This window comes from Cynara cardunculus (assembly GCF_001531365.2).
Source record: "Cynara cardunculus var. scolymus isolate 2C chromosome LG 17, CcrdV1, whole genome shotgun sequence".
Classification (NCBI taxonomy): Eukaryota; Viridiplantae; Streptophyta; class Magnoliopsida; order Asterales; family Asteraceae; genus Cynara; species Cynara cardunculus.
The window spans coordinates 24,464,783-24,485,690 of record NC_037544.1 but is presented as its reverse complement, the minus strand read 5'-3'; the positions used below and the strand labels follow the sequence as shown (position 1 = coordinate 24,485,690).

The window sequence follows — 20,908 nt, the reverse complement described above, 5'->3', positions numbered from 1 at the left end:
CAACATTTTTCAATCTCTCGATGCTTGTACAACATCAAAGGAGATATGGGATGAGCTTGCCAGTCAACTGGAGGGAGGCGCAAAAACAAAGAAGAACCGTAGGGCGACTTATGATTGTTTCAACACATTGATTAATCAATATCGCAGAAATGACATCTCCACGACCAAAGAAGTAAACAACGTCCTATTCCTCAAAAGTCTCGGCGATGAGTGGACTCAACTGTCGATGTCCCTCCAAGAAAATCAGGACTTAGACAGTTGGTCACTTCATGATATCTATGGAACTCTTGCTGCTCAAGAAAAAGACATTCTAAAAAGGAAGGTGTCCATCGGTGGACCTCTTGCCTTGACTGCAGAAGAGAAAGAGGTTACAAGGAGTTCCTCCAGAGAACATAAGAAAAAGAGCAAGAAGGCACTAGTGGTAGAGTCAGAATTTGAAGAAGAAGCATCTGACTCTGATGATGATCTCAAAGCCTTTGCCAAATCTCTGGCCTTGATAACTAAACAATTCCAAAAGAAGTTCGTCAAGAAGCCCTATCAAAGAAGAGACTCCAGAAGAGAGAAGTATCAGTCTTCCTATGAATAGAAGCCGATGAAGTTTCATCAGAAAGATGAAAGAAGAGAAGGAAGAGAAGACAGAGAGGACAGAAGAGAAGGAGGAGATGGAAGGAAAGATGGTCTTTGCTGCTATAGATGTGGGAAAATATGCCATATTTCGGAAGAATGCAAAGGACGACTGATCAAGGATGCAGACTATTACAAGAACAAATACAAGTACAATGCTAAAAGAGAGAAGCCTGATGGCCGAGAAAGAAAATTGGGTGTTCGATTCTTCGTCTGATGAAGAAGACAAGGCACTCATATGCCTTATAGCCAGGTCCAATGCAGAATCTGCCTCCGACTCCGTTGACTAGGTATGTGATTCTTCCATCGATGAAACCAACTCTGCTCCATCAGAGTTAGAGTTAAGGGTCATTAAACTTTCAGAAGATTTTCTTAAGCTAAAAGAAAAACTAAATTTTGAAAAATCTGAAAGACTAAAAGCTGAAAAAGAAGTCAGTTTCTACAAAATAGAGACTGATCTTCTTAATAATGAAAAGGCTGAACTGGTTAAGGAAAAAACTCGCATTGCATCATTGAAAAAATCAGAGGAAGAAAAACTTATGGATCTGAACAAGAGAATAACTAAAGATTTAGAAAAGAAGGTAAAAACCTTGAAAGAATCTGAGGCAGAAAGACTTAATTCAGTGGCTCTTAAAGATTTCTTCCAAAAAGAAAGGGAGATTCTTCATCAGAAGCTTCAAACCAATGAACTCTTGATGAAGAAATACAAAGATGCCTAAGATGTGTATGAAAAACAAAATGGTCAAAAGGATTACCAAGGAATTGGATTCAATGATCTTGACTCCTTCATCAAGACCAAGAAATCCACCCTTGAATCCACTTTTAAACTTGGATGTGTTCACAAACTCGACTTTTAAACCCAAAGTAAATTTCCAAAGGGTAAAAGTCGATGGAAAAACCGTTCTCTTGAGGCAAAATTTTTAGAATGTAGTTTATGAGAGTAACACAAATAAGAACTATGATGAAAAGAATGATGCCTCCAAACCAGAGACCGATGGAAACCCTATGGTTAAACCGGAGCCTCTGGTTATCAATTCCACAAGTTCATCAACAAGTGCTGTCGATGAAACAGAAACTCTTAGTAAGGAACCATTATCTGATGGATCGATGAATAATTCAAGTAACATTGAAAATTCATCTGAGGAATCAGAAGCGATGGAACTCCCAAAAGACCATTATGAACCATCAACCTCAGAACTCCACGCTCCCAAAAACATCCATGAAAATTTTGATTTCAAAAAATCTGCAAGAGACTTTCTTGATTATGACTCTGAAGAAGAAATAATCTGTGAATCACCAAAAATCATTGAGCATAAGAAACCTCAAACTTCCAAAACCCCAATGAAATCTAAGATTCCAGAAGCTATGAATTCTTCAGACAAAGGAAAAGAAAAACTGAAAAAACGTTAAGTCTGCCAAAGATACTTCACAAGGTCCAATCCCTCAGTCTAAATTTATTAAGTTTACTCCTAAACAGAAACAGAAGTGGCCTGCTTCTGAAAATTCTAACCTGCACTTTTCTTCTCTTCAGCTAAAGGGAAGAAGCCTCTCCTTAGAAAAGAAGTAAAACTCACGCCTGCCCCTTCAAATAAAAAGTTTGCACTAGATAGGAAGTTTGTAAAAACAACCAATGCTAGGACATAATTTTCACCCTCTGCTTTTACTTCTTCTTCATCGAATAAAAAGAAATTTGTTAAACACTTTTGTCCAAAAACTCCTAACTATCAGTGTTTGACTCTTTTACAAAACCTGCGGAATCACATGTTAAATCATCGCTGCATTTTTCTGAGCATATCTATCGTTATAAAAATGTCAAGGCTCATGAAAATATGAAAAAGCCCAAGCCTACAAAGGCCAAGGGCGATGGAAATAAACCCAAGCCTGCAAAGGCTAAGGGTAATGAAAATCAGCCCAATTCCAAGAGGGCTGATGAAAAGAAGAATGTCGTATCCCCAACTAACAAACGTGGACCCATTATGAAATGGGTACCTAAAAACCTTTAACTTGTCTTGCAGGACCAGCACGTGCAACCATGGTATATGGATTCAGGTTGCTCCAGGCATATGACTGGTGATAAAAGTCAGTTGTCATCCTTCATCGAAAGATCTAGAGGCTCTGTTATTTTTGGAGACAATAGCAAGGGAACTATCAAGGGATATGGCACTCTCATCAAAGGCAACATCTCAATCGATAAAGTGGCTTATGTTGAAGGTTTGAAGCATAAGCCAATTCTGCAACAAGGGTCTTGAAGTCAGATTTCGCAAAGGTTTCTGCATCATTGAGACAAAGCCCGGGCAAACCATCATCGAGGCTCTGGACTTTCATTCCTCTGTGGGTCAAGACACTCTCTGCCTTGTCTCCCATAGGAGTGATGAAAATTGGCTATGGCATCAAAAGTTCTCACATCTAAACTTTGATGTACTGAAGAAGTTAGCCAAACAGAAGCTGGTCAAGGGGATTCTTAATCTCAACTTCGAAAAAGACCACCTCTGCTCAGCCTATGAAATGGGGAAGCTAAAGCGGGAATCTCATAGAACTAAGTCAGAAACCTCCTGCTCCAAGCCCTTGGATATGATCCACATCGACCTCTGTGGGCCAATCTCAACTCAAAGCCTCTTTGGAAAGAAGTACATCCTTGTACTTGTTGGTGAGTACTCAAGATACACATGGGTTGAATTTGTCAAGAAGAAATCAGACGTTCCTGACCTTCTCATTGCGGTGATAAAAAAGCTCCAAGTCCTTCTCCAATGCAAACTCATCAAAGTTAGAAACAACAATGGAACAGAATTCAAAAATACCAAAATTGATGAATACTTCATTAGTGAAGGTATTTCTCAAAACTTTTCATCAGCCAGAACTCCACAGCAAAACGGAGTTGTTGAGCGAAGGAACAGAACCCTAGTGGAAGCAGCAAGAATCATGATTGCTTTATTTGAGCTACCAATCTCCTTCTGGGCAGAAGCAATTTCCACTACATGCTTCACCAAGAACCGTTCTATCATGAACAAGAGGCACCAGAAGACACCATATGAACTCATCAACCAACGACGTCCTAATGTGAAATATTTCCATTTTTGGGTGCAAATGCTTTGTAATCAATGATAGGGAATATCTTGGCAGGCTCGACAAGAAGGCTGATGAATGCATATTTCTGGGATACTCTCAAACCGCTAAGGCCTACAGAGTGTTCATCAGAAGAACAAAGATCGTCATAGAAAGAATCAATGTGTCCTTTGATGATTCATCACCAATGACTTCTGGACACAGCAGTTCAGAACTCGGGCTATCATAAGGAGCCTCTGATTCATCACTCAGCAAACCCAATGAATCAGAGTTGACTCACTTATTTTAAGACATCTTGGGAAAACTATTTTAATATCTATGGTATTGGTCTATGAATGTTTTAGGATTTTACTTGAGTAAGAGACTCTGGTTGGCTTAACCAGAAGCTCTGGTAGAGGAACCAGAGGAGCTCAGGTCCTTTTGTTTGCTAAAATATTTTCTAAGTCTGGTCTTTGGAACCAGAGGTCTGATGGACATAAACAGAATGTGGATTCATACTTCATTATGTGAAATGATTTTATTTGAATAATGTTTTTGATGATATTCACCCTGCAACTACATGGAAAAAGGGATCTCACTAGACCTCTAGGTCTAACCCTCATTTTGTGTTTTCAAATATGTATTGCAAGAAATGCTGAATATAATGATAGTAAGGGAAAAGACAAATTGTGAATTATCTCTCTAGTGCTTAGCCTTATGAAGATCGATGAATGTATTTTGATAGTAGATGATATGTAGTACAAGAGCATGTATTTTGGAATTTTTGAGTTGTGTATTTTGTATTATAGCATCTTGTACTTTGGACCTTTGTGGGCTTGAACATGTATTATGTGAATGAAATATGTGTTATATGCAATGTGAGTTTGGGGGTGTTACATCTTGAGACACACAAAATATGTATCCCAGGATTCTGGTAAACATTCCAGAAACTTCGTGAAAGTTTCAGAGTTGGAATATTCTCTGCCAACTGTCCTCAAATCAATAAGAAGACAATTAAACCTTTGATGTACTTTAGACAACGTTTTAGTCTTTCCACAGAGAAAGCTTTCATATTGTCTTACTAAGTTTATCTTCCTCGATTCTTGTACCTGGGAGGTACATTCATATTGAACATAAAGAGTGTCTCATATGGTTTTCGCGGTCCTAAGCTTCATCACGGAGTGATAGACCTCGTTAGAAAGAGACATAGCTATTATAGATCTCGCACGAGTATCTATAGAGATCTTCTTCTTGTTTTCTTCACTCCACTGATGAGGGAGCTTAAAAATCTGATGTTCATGAATCGCGACAATCGTAGCTGTTTCAGGAACAACTGGATATATAGCATATGGAACATAAGGTCCATTTTCTATATAATGTGGAATTTCATGATCCACACCTTCCAAGAAGAGAGACATCCGATTCTTTCAGTGACTGAAGTTGTCTCTAATAAATCGGGGGAGGTTTGGCAAGGGAGCCATTATCGTGAAAGTTTGTGCTTGTGTTTTGCAAAGCCATTTGAAAAGCAATTAATTATCTAGAAAGAGAGAGATAATAAAATGTAGAAAAACAACTAAACAAGAAGAGATGAAAACACTGCTCTAGTACCACTTGTTGGTCCCAGACGGGTTTATAAGAGTTATAGACGAACAATTTGTAGAAGGGTGAAATGAATACAAACACAGAAAACTTTAGTATTTTACAATATATAATGATAGAGAAAGATCAATACAAATTTTTGCATATTGTTTGCGGAAATACACAAGGTAAAGATAACCTATCTAAAACAATCTGAGTTTACACACAAATATACTTAGCAAAATAGAAAAGATTTGCTGAAAAGATAATAAAGAAAGATGTTCTTCTTGGGTAAGAACTTTAGAATTCTTTAGAGGGATTCTAACTTGCTTGAAGATAAGCGTAAGTGTTCTTTTAGATGTGTGCGTGTATGCGTGTGTTCTCTGCATGAAGAGAGCACTCATCTATTTATACCCATTGCATTAAATGCAATTCAGAAGGATTTGAACACGCGTCAAGCTTTAGGAGGAAAGCTTGTCATTTGCTACAGTGAATAATGCAATTGCCTATTCATGAGCAGACATTCTTTCATGGAGTTGGTGGGCACTAGAGTCGACTAGTCGGCTCCGTACTGTACTATGCTCTAGAAAGGGTATGGGTTTGTCCTTTGTGTGTGGAAGGACAAGACAAAAACAATCTTATACAACAAGCTTCATTTGATCGCTGAATGCTGGAATAACACTGAAGGTCTCTTCAGCATTCGCTTAAGCTTGGGCAGTCTTCACACATATGTTGACCAGGTTGTAATAACTGAATACCGCTTCAGATCACGAACGTGCCGGTCACTAATCTTCAGTTTCAGTCTTTGAATTTCACTGAAGGTTATTTGGTGTGAGTTTTGTCTTCTTGAAGTATCGCTGTCGCCGTAGGATTTACAATACATGTTTCAGCGATCACTGAACTGACTCAGTGATGATCGCTGGAACTGAAAGAACAGAAACGTAATACTTCGAAAGGTAAAAGGGATTATTATCAAATCAACAAGAGAGAGGATCAACACATAGATTGTTTAGATTATAAATTTTCCTTATCTAATTCCATAATAATATGTAAATTCTCATATTGGTTCTTCTTAATTATTAAACGAATTTAAAAAGTAAAAGTTTGTGTTTGTATTCGCCCCCTTCTACAAACTGTTTACTCTTGTAGATCCTTTTTGGGACCAACAATATATATAAAGGTTTGGGAAAAACTTATGTTATGATGAGTTTTGATTTGATTGATTCGCCATCCCGATAGGTATATATATTTATGTTTGTTGCTTAAAACCTCGAAACTCGATTTTGATGGATTCAAGTTCCAATGATTTCTATTTTGAGTTGATGGTTTTTATAACTCCCGAAGGTACACGGATTTGAGTTTGATGATTTTTGTTACTTTATAAGGTACACATATTTGAGTTTGATGGTTTTTGATTTTGAGTTTGATTTTAATGAGTTTGGGCTGATTTGGTGTGTGTGAGAGTGTGTATGTTCTAGTGTGGTGGTTAAAGATGGAATACTGGCCAAAGAAGATGACCAATGTAGGGGAGTGACACCAGAGTAGAGAGTGGCTAAAGATGAGAAACTAGTGTGAATGTTTTCTGTATTTGTTTATTTTTATTACTAAATGCTTTAAACACTTCTACAAAAGTCATCCAAAGTTGTACAATAAAAAAGTATTAAAAAGTTGGATAAAATAACTAAAATACTCCTGTTAATAGAGTTAAAGTAAACATAATTAAAACAAGAGACCTAATACAAACAAAAGTGAAAGCGCAATAACCCAAGCCATAACTTTTTAGGGTTAGGGACTCGTGCAATAATTTTCATGAAACCTTATTAACATTTACTCATTTTTAAAACATTTGTCAATAAAAAGGTGTTGTAATCGATTTACGCGGTAACTATCTAATATAAGACATTAAATGGTTATCAAGCGTTTATTGCTTATAAAAACAATTTATTGACTTATTCCGATGTGACACCAGTAATAAACACTTTTAAGTGTTTGGATAAACAGCTTATACCGGTGCCAAACCGATAATAAAATTTTTTTGAAAAAGTTAAACCATTTTAACTTATAATAAGTTAATAATGACTTTTATAGAAAAACATAAATGTTTCAAATAAGCAATCCCAAACACCCCTTTATTATGCTTGTTTGATAACGTAACAACACATTTATTCAAGATTTATCCGAATTAGGCCTCACAACCTTGCCCAAAAAATCTGGTAACAAGCCCGTAGCCCCGAAAAAAGCTTCAATCTGGTACCAAGAGGAGACCGACCCGACCCGACATCTGTTGGACCTATTCCGGCATTGGTACTTTACGTTCTCCCCAAGACTGAAGCTTTACAGGGCCGGTCCTCCGTTCTCTCTCTCTCTTCGTGGTAACATGGCGACGGCGATGGCAGAGGACACAAGCTTCGAGGATGATCAGCTGGCATCGATGTCCACCGAAGATATCCAGAGGGCTTCTCGTCTTCTTGATAACGAGATTCGAATCCTCAAGGTTTTTATACATCGATCTCTCTCTCTTTCACCCTTTAGTTCGTTGTATCTCTTGCATTTGCTAAATTCGGAATTGTTTGTTTGGGACGATGAATAGGAGGAATTGCAGAGAACGAATCTTGAACTGGATTCGTTTAAGGAAAAGATTAAGGAAAATCAGGAGAAGATTAAACTTAACAAGCAACTTCCTTACTTGGTTGGAAACATCGTTGAGGTACCCCTGATATTCGATTATTGACTCTCATCTTTCGATTAAAATTGAACTGTTAGCATTATTCTTTTTACAAGGTAGTTGAAAGAATTGTAAGCATCAGATGTTTATTTTACTTGATGTGAGATTATTTTGTTTGTTTGGCGAAACATGTTTCTTTTGAGAAACATGTTCTTTTGAAATGCGCTCAAACTTTGTGTGAGAGCACATGCTGCTCCTATTCGAAGTATGTATGAAACATTGGTATGATAACAATTCTGAGAATAGTAGATGGTTTGTGAATTTGTGCACCAAGAGTTTCAATTACGTTATAATTTAACATGCCTTGCCCTATCCAACAACAATAGCAAACACTAGTTTTGGTTTCTCTGGGGTAAAAAGGAAAAATAAGTTGATGGACTCACTTGGCTTTCTGTCGAACTTTCTGTCTTTTTATCTTCTTACAAGTTTTAAATGTTCTTACGAGTTAGTTTTTTCTTCTTTTCTTTGTTAACCCTGGGTTCGGGCCAGCTTGTACCTTGACTAATCCTCCGGGAGCTTGGAGAATAGCCTAGAAAAATTGCCAGTAGTTTTAGAGGGACTCGAACCGATACCTTTATGAAGAAGCCCCAAAGGGCAAAGGCTAGAGGCCAAAGCCTTATTGTCAGTTGAGCTAACCATCAAGGTTTTTTACAAATCAGTTGGGGTTGGTTGAAAATGAAACCATCAAATGAACCGATTCGAGAAACACCTACGAAAGTAGCATAGTTGGGAGTCATGCAATTTTTTCTGATGGATCAATTGTAAAAGAATCCAACAAGAAACAACAATAATACCATCCACCCTTGAGGAGTATTTTATCCCCCACATTAACATGCTTTATGAAGATACGACAGACAATGCTGATTTCAAATTGTTGCTTGATTGAAGTTGAAATGGTAGTGATTAGCTTTTTGAGCTAACTCACACTAAGGGGAAAATTGGTTTGTTTTGGGGGATGGGAATGGGTATTTCAATTGCATTGCTAATACTTGGATGACATTGGGAATGGTGGAGAAAAACCAAATCCAAATCCAAATCCGAATGCATCTTTCAGAAAAATAATCAGAAAGTAAAATGGATCATTCAAAAGAATCAACAGAAACGTTGGAAAAAACATAGAAGAAAAATTAGGTGTTTGTATAGAAAAGAAACCAAGAAACAAAAGAAACCCCAACCGGTGGACCTTAATTCTTATCGAAGACGTTTGATAGTTTGAAAGGCAAACTTAATTACCATTTCAAAAACACACTCAGAAACTTTTTTTAAACGATGGCCTTCCATCTGATGGGGAATGGGGAGGGAGATGGTAGGTGTATAGGTTTGGCTCCATTAACAATTCGACATCATAATAGCATATGGAAGGGTGGGATGGTAGGAAGTTCAACGAGTTGGCGACGAAACATGGCCGACAATATGTATATAAAGAGTAAGAGAAAAAGAAAGGGGGTAAGGGAATATAGGAAATGAGTAGTCTATTTATAAGTATAATATTAGCTTTCATCATCGTCTATTCACTATGGCTGGTGCGGGAGAGAGAGAGTGGAGGTGGGGATTAGAGTTACAACTATAAATTTGTTTTATTCTCGGATTAGGGCTATGACTATAAATTTGTTTTATTCTCTAATAATGATCAGATGATAAAACAATTATATAGTTGTAACCTAATCCCCTATCCCCTCTTTCTCTCTCCCATAGTGAATAGGTGATGATGAAACCCTAATACTATACTTGTAACGCACTCCCTATATTCCATCACCCCCTTTCTCTTTCTCTTACTCTCTTTATATACATATTTCCGGTCATGTTTCGTTGCCAACTCGTTAAAACTAGCACCGTCCCACCCTTTCATATGCTACTACGACGCTAAATTGTTACTGGAGCCGAACCTACACCTACCACCTCCCTTCCCACCCCCATCACACTATAAGTCGCCAATAAAACTGGTAAGTTTCTGAGTGGGTATCTGAAATGGTATTTAAGTTTGCCTTTCAGAGTACTAAACTTCTTCAATAAGAATGAAGGTCCACCGACACCCTCTATGATGAGAAAATCTTGGGAACCTGCTGTACAACACATGCTTTCAGTAGATCTCGTCATTTGTTTCTGGTTTACATGTCTGGTCTATGTGCTCGTGATGTGGTTTTTTAAATTCCAGAAAGAAGTTTCGATGATCGAAGGAGATCGTTTTTGGAGACAATGGGTTGAATACGACGTGGTTAGTTATGTGGGTAAAATAAAATTACTTAAAAATTGCTTAATGAAGAGGTTTTAGTGAGAATGTCCAGAGGATTTTTGGAAGATTGTGGTAGATGTGAAGGTTGATGGTGATGTGGCTTGTTCCATTGGGTTGGTAAAAGAGGGCATGGATGATGACAAGTTCCGATTTGGCGATTTTCTAGACAATAAATTTTTAAAGGTTTAGGTCATTAGCATACTGTAGCTTTGGGTATTAATATCATAAGCAAAAATGTGCATGGTTAGGAATTTGTTTGTTTTTTAATTTGAAGGATCGAAAGTGGTTGTTTATGGTAACATGATTGAAGTTTGCTTTACCGTTGTTAAGGAGGTTTAGAATTAACTTCAAATTTTATGGAATTAAGGAAAATTTTTGGTTTCATCTTTTGTATTTTTAACTTGTATCATAACCAACAAATATTTTCAGGCTGAAACTAAAAATTCTCGCGAGCTACTCGAGATTGACTCTGTCAACATTCCACTCAAGTTGCCCCACTTGAACTCGAGCTCGACTTGACATACTAATGAGTCAAGTTGTGCTACCCAATACTTGACTCTAAAAGCTTGTGAGATACTCAATTTTTTTATATATAACTAGTTTTATAATATAATTTGTAAAACTTATTATTAATAAACTTACCAATAAAAGAAAATTGTTGTATACTTTTGGATATTTGAACAAAATTGTTCATTTTTTACTAAAAGAGTTAATCAATTTTTTTATTTATGAAAATCATAATTAAATAAGGCAAAATAACTATGAAAAGGTTTGTGAAGTTGTTCTACATTAGAAGAGAGATAGTAAAGGAAGGGTGAAGAGGTGTTGTTAAAAGAGAGGGATGTGAATAGAGTTGGTAAGTTTGTTTTCTTGATGAATGAGGTGCACCTTTGAGTTTTATATAATTTAGGAGTAAACCTTTAAGTTCTATAATTTATAATAAAAGACCCTTAAGTTTCATAAATTTCAACAAGTAAACTTGGTTCGAGCTTGATTTGAGTTCCAGTTCGAGTTCGTTCTTGGTTCTAGTTTGATTCAAGTTCGAGCTTAATTCGAGTTTGAGTTTCAGACCTGTTCTAGCTTCAAATGTGCTTGAGTTCAAGTTTAGAAAATTGTTATTGAGTTCGAGTCGACTTTAGTTTTTAACTATTTACGAGTTTTCGAGTGGAGTTTGAGTCTGGAAAATGGCTTTCGAGTTCGAGTTGAGTATACTAATACTCAAGCTTGACTCACATCATTTACACCCCTAACCCTAAGTGTGGCTGCAGTGGTGACTAGTGAGTGGCGGAGTGGGCGGGTGAAGGCATGAAACAAAGATTGAGGCAACGAGCTTGGTTGCTGAAAGTGAAGTTCGAGTAAAAAATGGAGCTTTAAGAGCCAAGAGCAGAGAGTGTAGCCGAGGGCCATGCTGAAGGCCAAGGGATGAGGGACAGTGGGTGAGGAGAGGGACGGTGGTCACTGGTCAGTAAGCTGGAGGATTGAAGGAAAAAGTAGGGAATAAGTTTTCATCCCCCCAATTTAGCTACTAATGCTTAATTACCCCATACCAATTGATGATTGATTCCATTATATTCAACCAGCCAAAATTAATGATCCCCATTCCTATTCTCTATCTCTACCCCAATACCCCAATCAAGCACCCCATAAGAATGACAACAACAAACTATAATGAGTTTACCTAGCACCCCACTTCGAGCTCGAGTTTGAGCTTAATTCGAGTTTGAGTTTAAGATCTCCTCGAGCTTCAAACGAGCTTGAGCTCGAGTTTACAAAATTGCTATCAAGGTCAAGTTTGGTTTTTAACTACTTCGCGTGTTTTCAAGTCGAGTTCGAGCTTGGAAAATGGCTATTGAGTTCGAGTTGAGTATACCAATACTCGAGCTTGCCTCGCTTCATTTACACCCCTAACCCCAAGTGTGGCTGCAAAGGCGACTAATGGGTGGTGGACTGGGCGGGTGAAGGCATGAAACAGACTGTGGCAATGAGTTTGGTTGCTGAAAGTGAAGCTTGAGTAAAAAATGGAGCTTTGAGAGCCAAGAGCAGAGAGCGTAGCCAGAGGGCCATGCTGAAGGCCGAGGGATGAGGAATGGTGAGCGAGGAGTGAGGGATAGTGGTCAGTAGGCTGTGGAGGATTGAAGGCAAAAGTGGGGAATGATAATATTAATGATTCCCATTCCCATTCTCTATCCCTATCCCCGATAACCCAATCAAGCACCACGTAAGAATGACACAGAACTATGATGAGATTACCTAGCACCCACTTGGGGTTGCTAAGTGCTAACCGATTTCCATAAAAATGGTATTGCTCTCTCTTAAACATGTCGTTCAAATGAAATGATAATTTTGTACCCAACTATTATGAATTGGTTTCCCCATATACATATAGCTTCACCAATTATATGGTTTGGACTTTAATTAGGAGGTGTTTGGTCGGAGGTATTAACCGATAATTAATGGGATTGAAAATGAAAGTAATGATATGATGGCCCATTCCCCTACAAGCCCAAATTTTCATTGAAAGTTTAATTGGAGGGAATGAAAATTCATTCTCATTTTCATTCCCCTGCATGAACCAAACAGCCAGAGTTACCTGTCCTGATTGCAATATTTTTTCTACTCACAAGTTACAAGTGTTTTATACAAATTGGTTGTGTTGACTAAATGTGAAAGCATCAAATGAATCATTCTAGAAACACCCATAAAATAGCATGCTTGGGAGTCCGATGTAAATTTTCTGCTATATAATAAAACAATAGTAATATTTTGTGTATAAGTGTGACCCTTGAGGAGTAATTCATGTTAGGTATTACCAACCAATGATCTTGAGTCCCAAACTATACATGATCTATATGTGCTTATCAACCAATATGAAAAATCAATACACATCAACAATGAACTCAACAATGCCTCAAACACACTACTACGATGATGATCAAAGTAATGACAACATAAACACATGTATCAGTGCATAGAAATATCGAAATCAAGAAAATGACACGAGATATTAACATGGTTCCACTATCGGTTTCATAGTGTACATCAACATGAGAAGAGAGACTCTTTGTATTGCACATAATCAATGGAGTACATGATTACTTTCAAACACAATTGAGGAGCTGAATTACTTGCTCTCTATTTGCTAAACAAGAAAGGTAATAGATTGATCAATAAATTTTCTCTAAGTGGCAATCTAAGTTCTGTCAGTCCCATAGGCGACTTGCCAGTCGCCAAGCAACTTTGTATGCCACTGTCTAATACACCGCCAAGTCGCTAATAATATACTGTAATATTTGCAACTTGCTGAGGAACATCCAACGTGACATCAATCATCAATGTCACGTACAAATAGATGACGTCCAAATGTGTGTTGTGACTTCAATGTCGTGTGCCAAAGTTGCATTTCTTGTACCATAGGCTCTGCCCTGTGTTGATGGTTGTGTCACAATTTCAACAATTCATCCCTCTCATCAATACTCTTTTGAACTAATAGTTATTGGCATCCCGATTGCAATTAAATTTTATGCCAGAATACTGAGCTGAACCCATACCTGCTAAAAATCACCACAAAAGGTGAAATTCTAGATGTCCACACAGCCAACTTTTGCTAATGTTCTAATCATGTCACCTGGATTTTCTGTGGTCTGATAATATCGTTTGATGTTCCAATATTTGATCTTCCTCTTTGGTCCAAAGCCCACTTCTCTTGCGAGCCACAGGGCATCAGCATTTCTTCAGTATTTGCTTCTTGCTTTTTTTTGGCATTATTTAACTTCTCTTTGTATTTTCTTTACCACCCTCTGGAGCACCGCTAATATGCTCAAATTTCTCCCCCTTTTCTTGTTCCTCTTTTGCTCTTCCGATGCCTATGGTATCCTAGTTGTGAACTGTTTGCGATATCATGCCTTTTGGGCGTCACCATCTCTGTTGTCAAACACACTAAAGGTCACTTCTATCTTGAAAACTGTTATAAATCTTATTAGACATGTTTTACTCACCCAATCTGCAGCTGCAAATGGAACTTCAATTTTTGGGGATGTAGCATAGTAGAATCTAGAAAATTTAGCTTAATATGAGATGTAGCCCTTTTTTCAGGGCTGGAAAGATTTGCTGGCACTTTCACACAGTTAAAGGATTAGATAAAGAAGTCCCTCTTAATGGTAAATATACAAGCCTTTTATCAAGTGAATTGTCAGGTCTTACAATAGGCTTGCTGAAATTCAGATGTCTCCTAAAACTTGGAGATCATTATAAAATACAAGTCATGTGTTTTATTATTTTAATTGGTGGATGGCATGGTCATTATGAAATCTTATACTGATATATCTTGCATGCTTTAGATTTTGGAAATGAACCCAGAGGTTGAAGCTGAGGAAGATGGCGCAAATATTGATCTTGACTCGCAAAGGAAGGGTAAATGTGTTGTGCTAAAAACATCTACTCGTCAGGTAACCACAACACATCATGCATGTAGTATTTAATTATATTTTATTGCATCTTCCTTCCAAAACTTTAGAAGGGTTATTCTTTTAGATGTAGTCTAATGCAGTTGTAGCTGGAAAGTGTAGTTTATTGGTTTGAGCTAGTTATGTTGCCTCATTTGACTATGTGTTATAAAAGTCGATGGTATGCTGATAGTTATGTATCGTTGCAGACCATCTTTCTGCCTGTCGTTGGTCTTGTTGATCCAGATAAGTTGAAGCCTGGTGATCTGGTGGGTGTGAATAAAGACAGTTACTTGATTTTGGATACACTACCATCAGAGTATGATTCTCGTGTGAAGGCCATGGAGGTTGATGAAAAACCAACTGAAGATTACAATGATATTGGAGGTCTTGAAAAGCAGGCAAGCTATTTTCCATATATAATGAAAGAATAAACTTCATGGGATCCAAAAATTGATTTTTTTTTCATCCTATAACAGATTCAAGAGCTAGTTGAGGCTATAGTGTTGCCAATGACACATAAAGAACGATTCCAAAAATTAGGGATCCGTCCACCTAAAGGAGTGCTTTTGTATGGACCTCCAGGAACGGGGAAGACATTAATGGCCCGGGCATGTGCTGCTCAAACAAATGCCACTTTTCTGAAACTAGCAGGACCCCAACTTGTTCAGGTGTATAGCTATTTCTAGTATTCTATTATCTATAAGCATTTGCAACTACCAAGCATTGCCATGATTTAGTTTTCTTCTTTTCATGGTATTTATCACTGACTTGCTGTTTGGATACACATTAATGTTTTTTGGCTGCTTCAAAATTTAGTATCGTTTTTGTTAGGTTGGTTTATTTCACCAAATGCTTTCTTCTGGACGGAGAGGTGTATTTATGATTCGTGTGGTCATTAGATTTAGGTGTTCATATCCAAAATTCTTATCGTTTGTGATCTTATCTCACTACACATGGGGAATTACAACTACTTGGATTGGGTTCATCACCTACAAGAAACATGCATTTTCAAACGGGACCAACTAGAGTGAGATACCTTACTCTTCTGGGTTATAGAATTAACTAGATTTTGCCTTCAAAGCATCAGAATAGGAGGGAGCAAGTATTTATTATTTAACCATGTTTACAACTGAACCAACAAGGCCTTCAAATATTAGCAAAGGCGGATTGCTGTTTAATGCATAATTGCATGTCTATACTATATTATTAAGCATTTAGGTTTCTGTCCTTGAAAGCTCTTAAATTTTCAAGGGTACAACTTATAAAACATTGAGTATATATTATTAATGCATACAAAATCTTTCAATTTCTAAAATATTCCTATTTTCTCTTTCCAAAAGAAATGTTCCTATTTTGCGTTGCTTTAAATGTTAAGGATAGTGTTTTTTGGAAACCTCAACTACTCTTCCCAAGTATAAAGGTTAATTAACCAAATACACAACATAATATTAGAGAGTTTTGGAATCCTTATCTCACAATTGATCCACTTCCGAAAAACAAAAAGATCATAAGTTTTTTTAAAGATTTAATTTTTAGTTTACAATTAGCTTTATGTTCTGCTGCATTGCACAGGTACACTTCTAGTACATGTATATGCATTCTGTATTGTTTCTCTGGTAACTTTATGCTTTTTGTATTTAATTCTTACTTGTTACTGATGATTCTTTGTTGCGGATGTAGATGTTTATTGGTGATGGAGCAAAACTTGTCCGGGATGCATTTCAACTTGCTAAAGAGAAATCTCCTTGCATTATTTTTATCGATGAGATTGATGCTATTGGTACAAAGAGGTTTGACAGGTATGTCTATTGCAGTGCTCTTGGACCAAATTTTATTATTTATATACTCATTTTACTTTTTCTCCTGGGGTTGGGCGTAAGCAACATATCCAGTGATACATTCTTTTGTAAATGCAGTGAAGTTAGTGGGGACAGAGAGGTCCAACGAACTATGTTAGAACTACTTAATCAGCTGGATGGTTTCAGCAGTGATGAGCGCATAAAGGTACTTTTTCGACATATAGTCGATTTGTTAGTTTTTTCTATCGTGTTGACTTATGAAGCAGTTAACTGATTGAAAGCTGTCCATTCATTTCGTTACTTCGAGTGCTCTTTAATCTGGAGGGATCATTGTGTTTTCGTCCTTAAACTGGGAAAATAAAAAGAATTGAAGAGACCGGCTTTCATTTCTCCTCTTTTAAATCGTCGAACATAAGAAGATGATGGAAATGATTTTGTAAGTGGGAAATTCCGGTACTTGATACTGAAACAAATAATCGTAGATACTTTCTGAGATATTTTGAAGTTTATTGTGTGGTGTCCACATGTTTCTCATAAAAAAATGCATTTATTGTGGTTCCCCAGAGTTTACGTTTTTCATGTGTAAACTGCAGGTGATAGCTGCAACAAATCGAGCAGATATTTTAGATCCAGCACTGATGCGTTCTGGTAGGCTGGATCGTAAAATTGAGTTTCCTCATCCAACAGAAGAAGCAAGGGCCCGGATCTTGCAGGTGCACCTTCAAACAAGTCATTCTTGGTTTTATACATTTGATTCTTGTTTAGCATACTTAGCTAACTCGATCTTCACATATTAGATCCACTCTCGGAAGATGAATGTTCATCCAGATGTCAATTTTGAAGAGCTGGCTCGCTCTACAGATGATTTCAACGGGGCACAACTGAAAGCTGTTTGTGTGGAAGCAGGCATGCTAGCTCTTCGGCGTGATGCCACTGAGGTCTCACTCCCTCTCCTATCTCTGTACACAAACATATAGATATAACATACCAAAGGGCCATTGGCCCATCGGTATGCGATAACCCCACCTTTCTGGAGGTCAGGGGTTCAAGTCTCACCAAATTGGAGAAGTGTGTGTGTTTAATTTGCCGTATATAAATATTTATTACTTCAAAAAACATATAGATACATGTATGCATGCTTCAAATGTGTATATGCATACATTCTTGACGTCTATTCGTGAGCTGTGTCCTTGTTTTTACCCTCACCTGCACAGCGCAAGCAAACCATCTATGTCGGTACCATAAATGTGATTTGATCATATTAACCTTTTTTGGATAACCTTGGGTGTCCATCGCACACCTCGACTAATCACATAATGCCTGAAATTAAAAGCTAGACAAACCTCAACCGGCCCGAGGGGAGTCAAACTGGTTGTCTCATGTTTGGCGTGATAACTAGATTGAGACATGATGGGATAGAGTGGGATAAAAATGCATTTTCTTTTACCTCCAAAATAGGTGGAACAAAAATAGGGACATGAGATAAGACTTGAAAAATTACTAAACTACCAATGTCAAATTAAAACCCTAAAACCTTTCAAAATTCTTTCACCCCCGTATCTCACTCGAGCCCGACCAGTCCTGTACGGTGAACGCATCTTAAGGAGCAAACCCAGTGCCATACCAGTTAAGCTACCCGAAAGGGTTCATAGTGTTGTAGCTCTAGGAGTGGTAGTTGGATAATGAGACCATATAGTTATTAATTGGCCGTCATTTTGGAAGGAATAACCTTCGGGATAACTTAACTGGTAAGACATTGGATTTGCTGTCGTTCAAGCCTTGTTAGGGCCATTGGAGGTTTGCATGACTATTGACTACAGAGCCACATGTGTTAGTCGAAGTGTTTGCAAGCTGGCGCAGACACCCATGGTTGTCAAAAAAGAAAAGAACCTAAAGGAGGACTGAACAATGATACAGTATGGTGGTTGAAACTGATAAAATAACCTGGGAGGGGGTATTTAGGAGAATATGTAGGTTCCCAGATGATCTAAGAGGCAGTGTAATCAACACAAAGTAGTATAAATAACAATAAGAACACAGATTGGGGCTTGGAAGTCATGTCATTGATGTCAAATGGTTACAAGCGTACATAGTATCTCTATAGAGCGAAAATAGATCCGATAAGATTGGAAAGATAACTTTCTAGAAGGCAAAACAGTGTTTATACGAAGTTCTGAAGAGTAATCTAATGTTACACGACTGTAAATGAAAGACCAATATGATTAAGACACGTGTTCCAATATGTTCTGGTCTTCTGAACTCGATCTTCTAAGCTTGCACGAGCACAGAGTTAAAACATTGAAGTCCCAAAGTCTGATTATGCTAATCAGACTTTCTAGCCGAACTCACGACTCAACATGGTCAGATATCTGAAGCTCTTGTACTTGGGGGCCATTTACCCAATTGCTTACCCAGTAAGCGCTTATCGATAGGAATCAACGCTATAATTTATTTTCATGCCCAAGATTTTAGTATATCAAAACATATCGAATGCAACAATTTACTGGGTAAGAGTCGTCATCCTCACTTACCGGGTAAGACTCTCAATCATTCTCATCGCTCTTACCCGGTAAGATTCTTAGCCCTTCTCATGTTCATCCGATAAGGAAATTTATCCGGTACCAAGTAAGTGTTTAGTAAACGGCCCCTTAGTCTTTTTACAGTAACCCTGAAGTCTTCCAAACTCTGGACTTTTTTTTCCAGAGTTCAGGACTTAAAACATTTCAGCTCCTTCAACTCTGAACTTGTTGTTCAGATATGTACACCTTCCTTCCAGATTTACACACTTGGGAAAATTATCTTTTAACCAATCTTTAGCCTTCTTTTGATAGATATCTTTTAAACCCATGACTTTATGGTAGATATAAATAATAAACAGAAGAATTGTATTTAAATAAAAAATGTGTAGCTTGCACTAAAAATGATTTGGTTTTGATTTCAGGTGAACCATGAAGACTTCAATGAGGGGATCATCCAAGTCCAGGCCAAGAAAAAATCAACCTTAAATTACTATGCTTAGGCTGCAGTTTTAGTTTGGGTACTGTACTGTGCTGTGCAAGTACAACCTTTATCAACTCATTTATTGCATAACATCCTTCTATTTAAATTTGTTGATAGATGTGATTTTTTGCATTTTGTAGTGGTTTAGCTTTTACTTCTAAATTAAGTTTATAGCAGCAGTGAAATAAAATAATTACTGTAATATAATATAAAATAAAGTAAAAATCAGTTATATAACTATAAAATATAGTATAAAACATTAAAGCGATGTTTGCATTAATAAAATGGTTTTAAAGGTTTGGATTTTGTGCAAGGATTTGGATTTGGACTTTTTGATGTGTTTGATTTGTACGATTTGAAAAATTAAATTGTATTATTTATAAATACAAATTATAAATGATTATAAAAAATAATTAAAACAAAGGTTTTTAGTATATTCTTATATACAAATCCTAGGAAATCTTGTAAAACATCAATCATCCTTGTAGGATTCCAAAATCCAATATTTACGGGATTTTAATAAAATTCTAGATTTGAGTGAAATAGAATTCATATTCAAATTCAATCCGAACGAAACGAAACGAAACCTAAAAACTATATTTAATTTTAATAATTTATGATTAAGATCTTTATGTTTAATTAATGTGGGAACCATATGTTGCATGGTAGCACATAAGTACATTGGTTAATGATTCAAATATTTCTATATAAATATATGTTAGTTGTTAATAGAATCATCAATAAATAGTATTCAAATTATTCGAAAAAGTTGATAAAATCTAATTAGTGAAATTTATATATATATATATATAGAGAGAGAGAGAGAGAGAAAGAGAGAGAGAGAGAGGGATTTGTTTAGGAATAAAATTATAAAATTAAATAAAATGAGTAATAATAACGACGGGCTGTTAATAATTTATGCATTGTTTGTCTGATTGATGATGACTTTTTTTTCTATTTAAAAAGAGGATGATACCTTTGCGATTTTTATTAAGAAAAATAAATAAGTGTTCGTCTAAATCGCACGATAACTAATTATATGTACAAAAAAATGTGGTAAATAGAAATTTAGTCTATAAATAATAAGAAAAAATATTAACTGATCATTAATACATCTAAAATACTATAGAGAATAATTCATTGTTATAAGACGAATGATGACTATAAATAACAAAAATAAATACTCCTCCGTCCCAATATAAGTGTCACTGTTTCTACTTTAGTTTGTTCCAAAGTAAGTGTCAACTTTCAAAAAATAATGTCTACTTTCCAATTCTACTCTTAATTATGAGATAGAGAATTCGTTAATCTCTCAATTATGAATGATAGAATTGTCATTTAGTTAATTAAAAAAATTATTACACATTTATAAAATTGTGGATATGTATTTTGGGACTTAAACATGTATTAATACAAAATTTCAAATACAAATCAATAAATAAATGTTTTTAAATACTAATTA

The 20,908-nt window shown here is 36.5% G+C and overlaps 1 protein-coding gene across 1 annotated transcript; it reads left to right on the top strand.

Annotated features, from left to right (window-relative positions):
* The first annotated feature begins 7,589 nt into the window (after positions 1-7,589).
* On the top strand, positions 7,590-19,578 carry LOC112500210 (26S proteasome regulatory subunit 6A homolog). Its single transcript, XM_025103578.1, has 10 exons — positions 7,590-7,738; positions 7,835-7,951; positions 14,540-14,647; positions 14,854-15,045; positions 15,124-15,315; positions 16,328-16,446; positions 16,564-16,651; positions 17,040-17,159; positions 17,244-17,384; positions 19,388-19,578. Exons 1-10 carry the CDS (start codon positions 7,622-7,624, stop codon positions 19,463-19,465), a joined length of 1,272 nt encoding a protein of 423 aa, XP_024959346.1. The 5' UTR covers positions 7,590-7,621; the 3' UTR covers positions 19,466-19,578.
* The last annotated feature ends 1,330 nt before the right edge of the window (positions 19,579-20,908 follow it).

Coding starts and splice junctions, on each gene's coding strand:
- LOC112500210 (XM_025103578.1), top strand. CDS start 7,622: ATGGCGACGGCGATGGCAGAGGACACAAGCTTCGAGGATGATCAGCTG. Junction 7,739..7,834: donor ACGAGATTCGAATCCTCAAG/GTTTTTATACAT, acceptor GACGATGAATAG/GAGGAATTGCAGAGAACGAA. Junction 15,046..15,123: donor TTGGAGGTCTTGAAAAGCAG/GCAAGCTATTTT, acceptor ATCCTATAACAG/ATTCAAGAGCTAGTTGAGGC.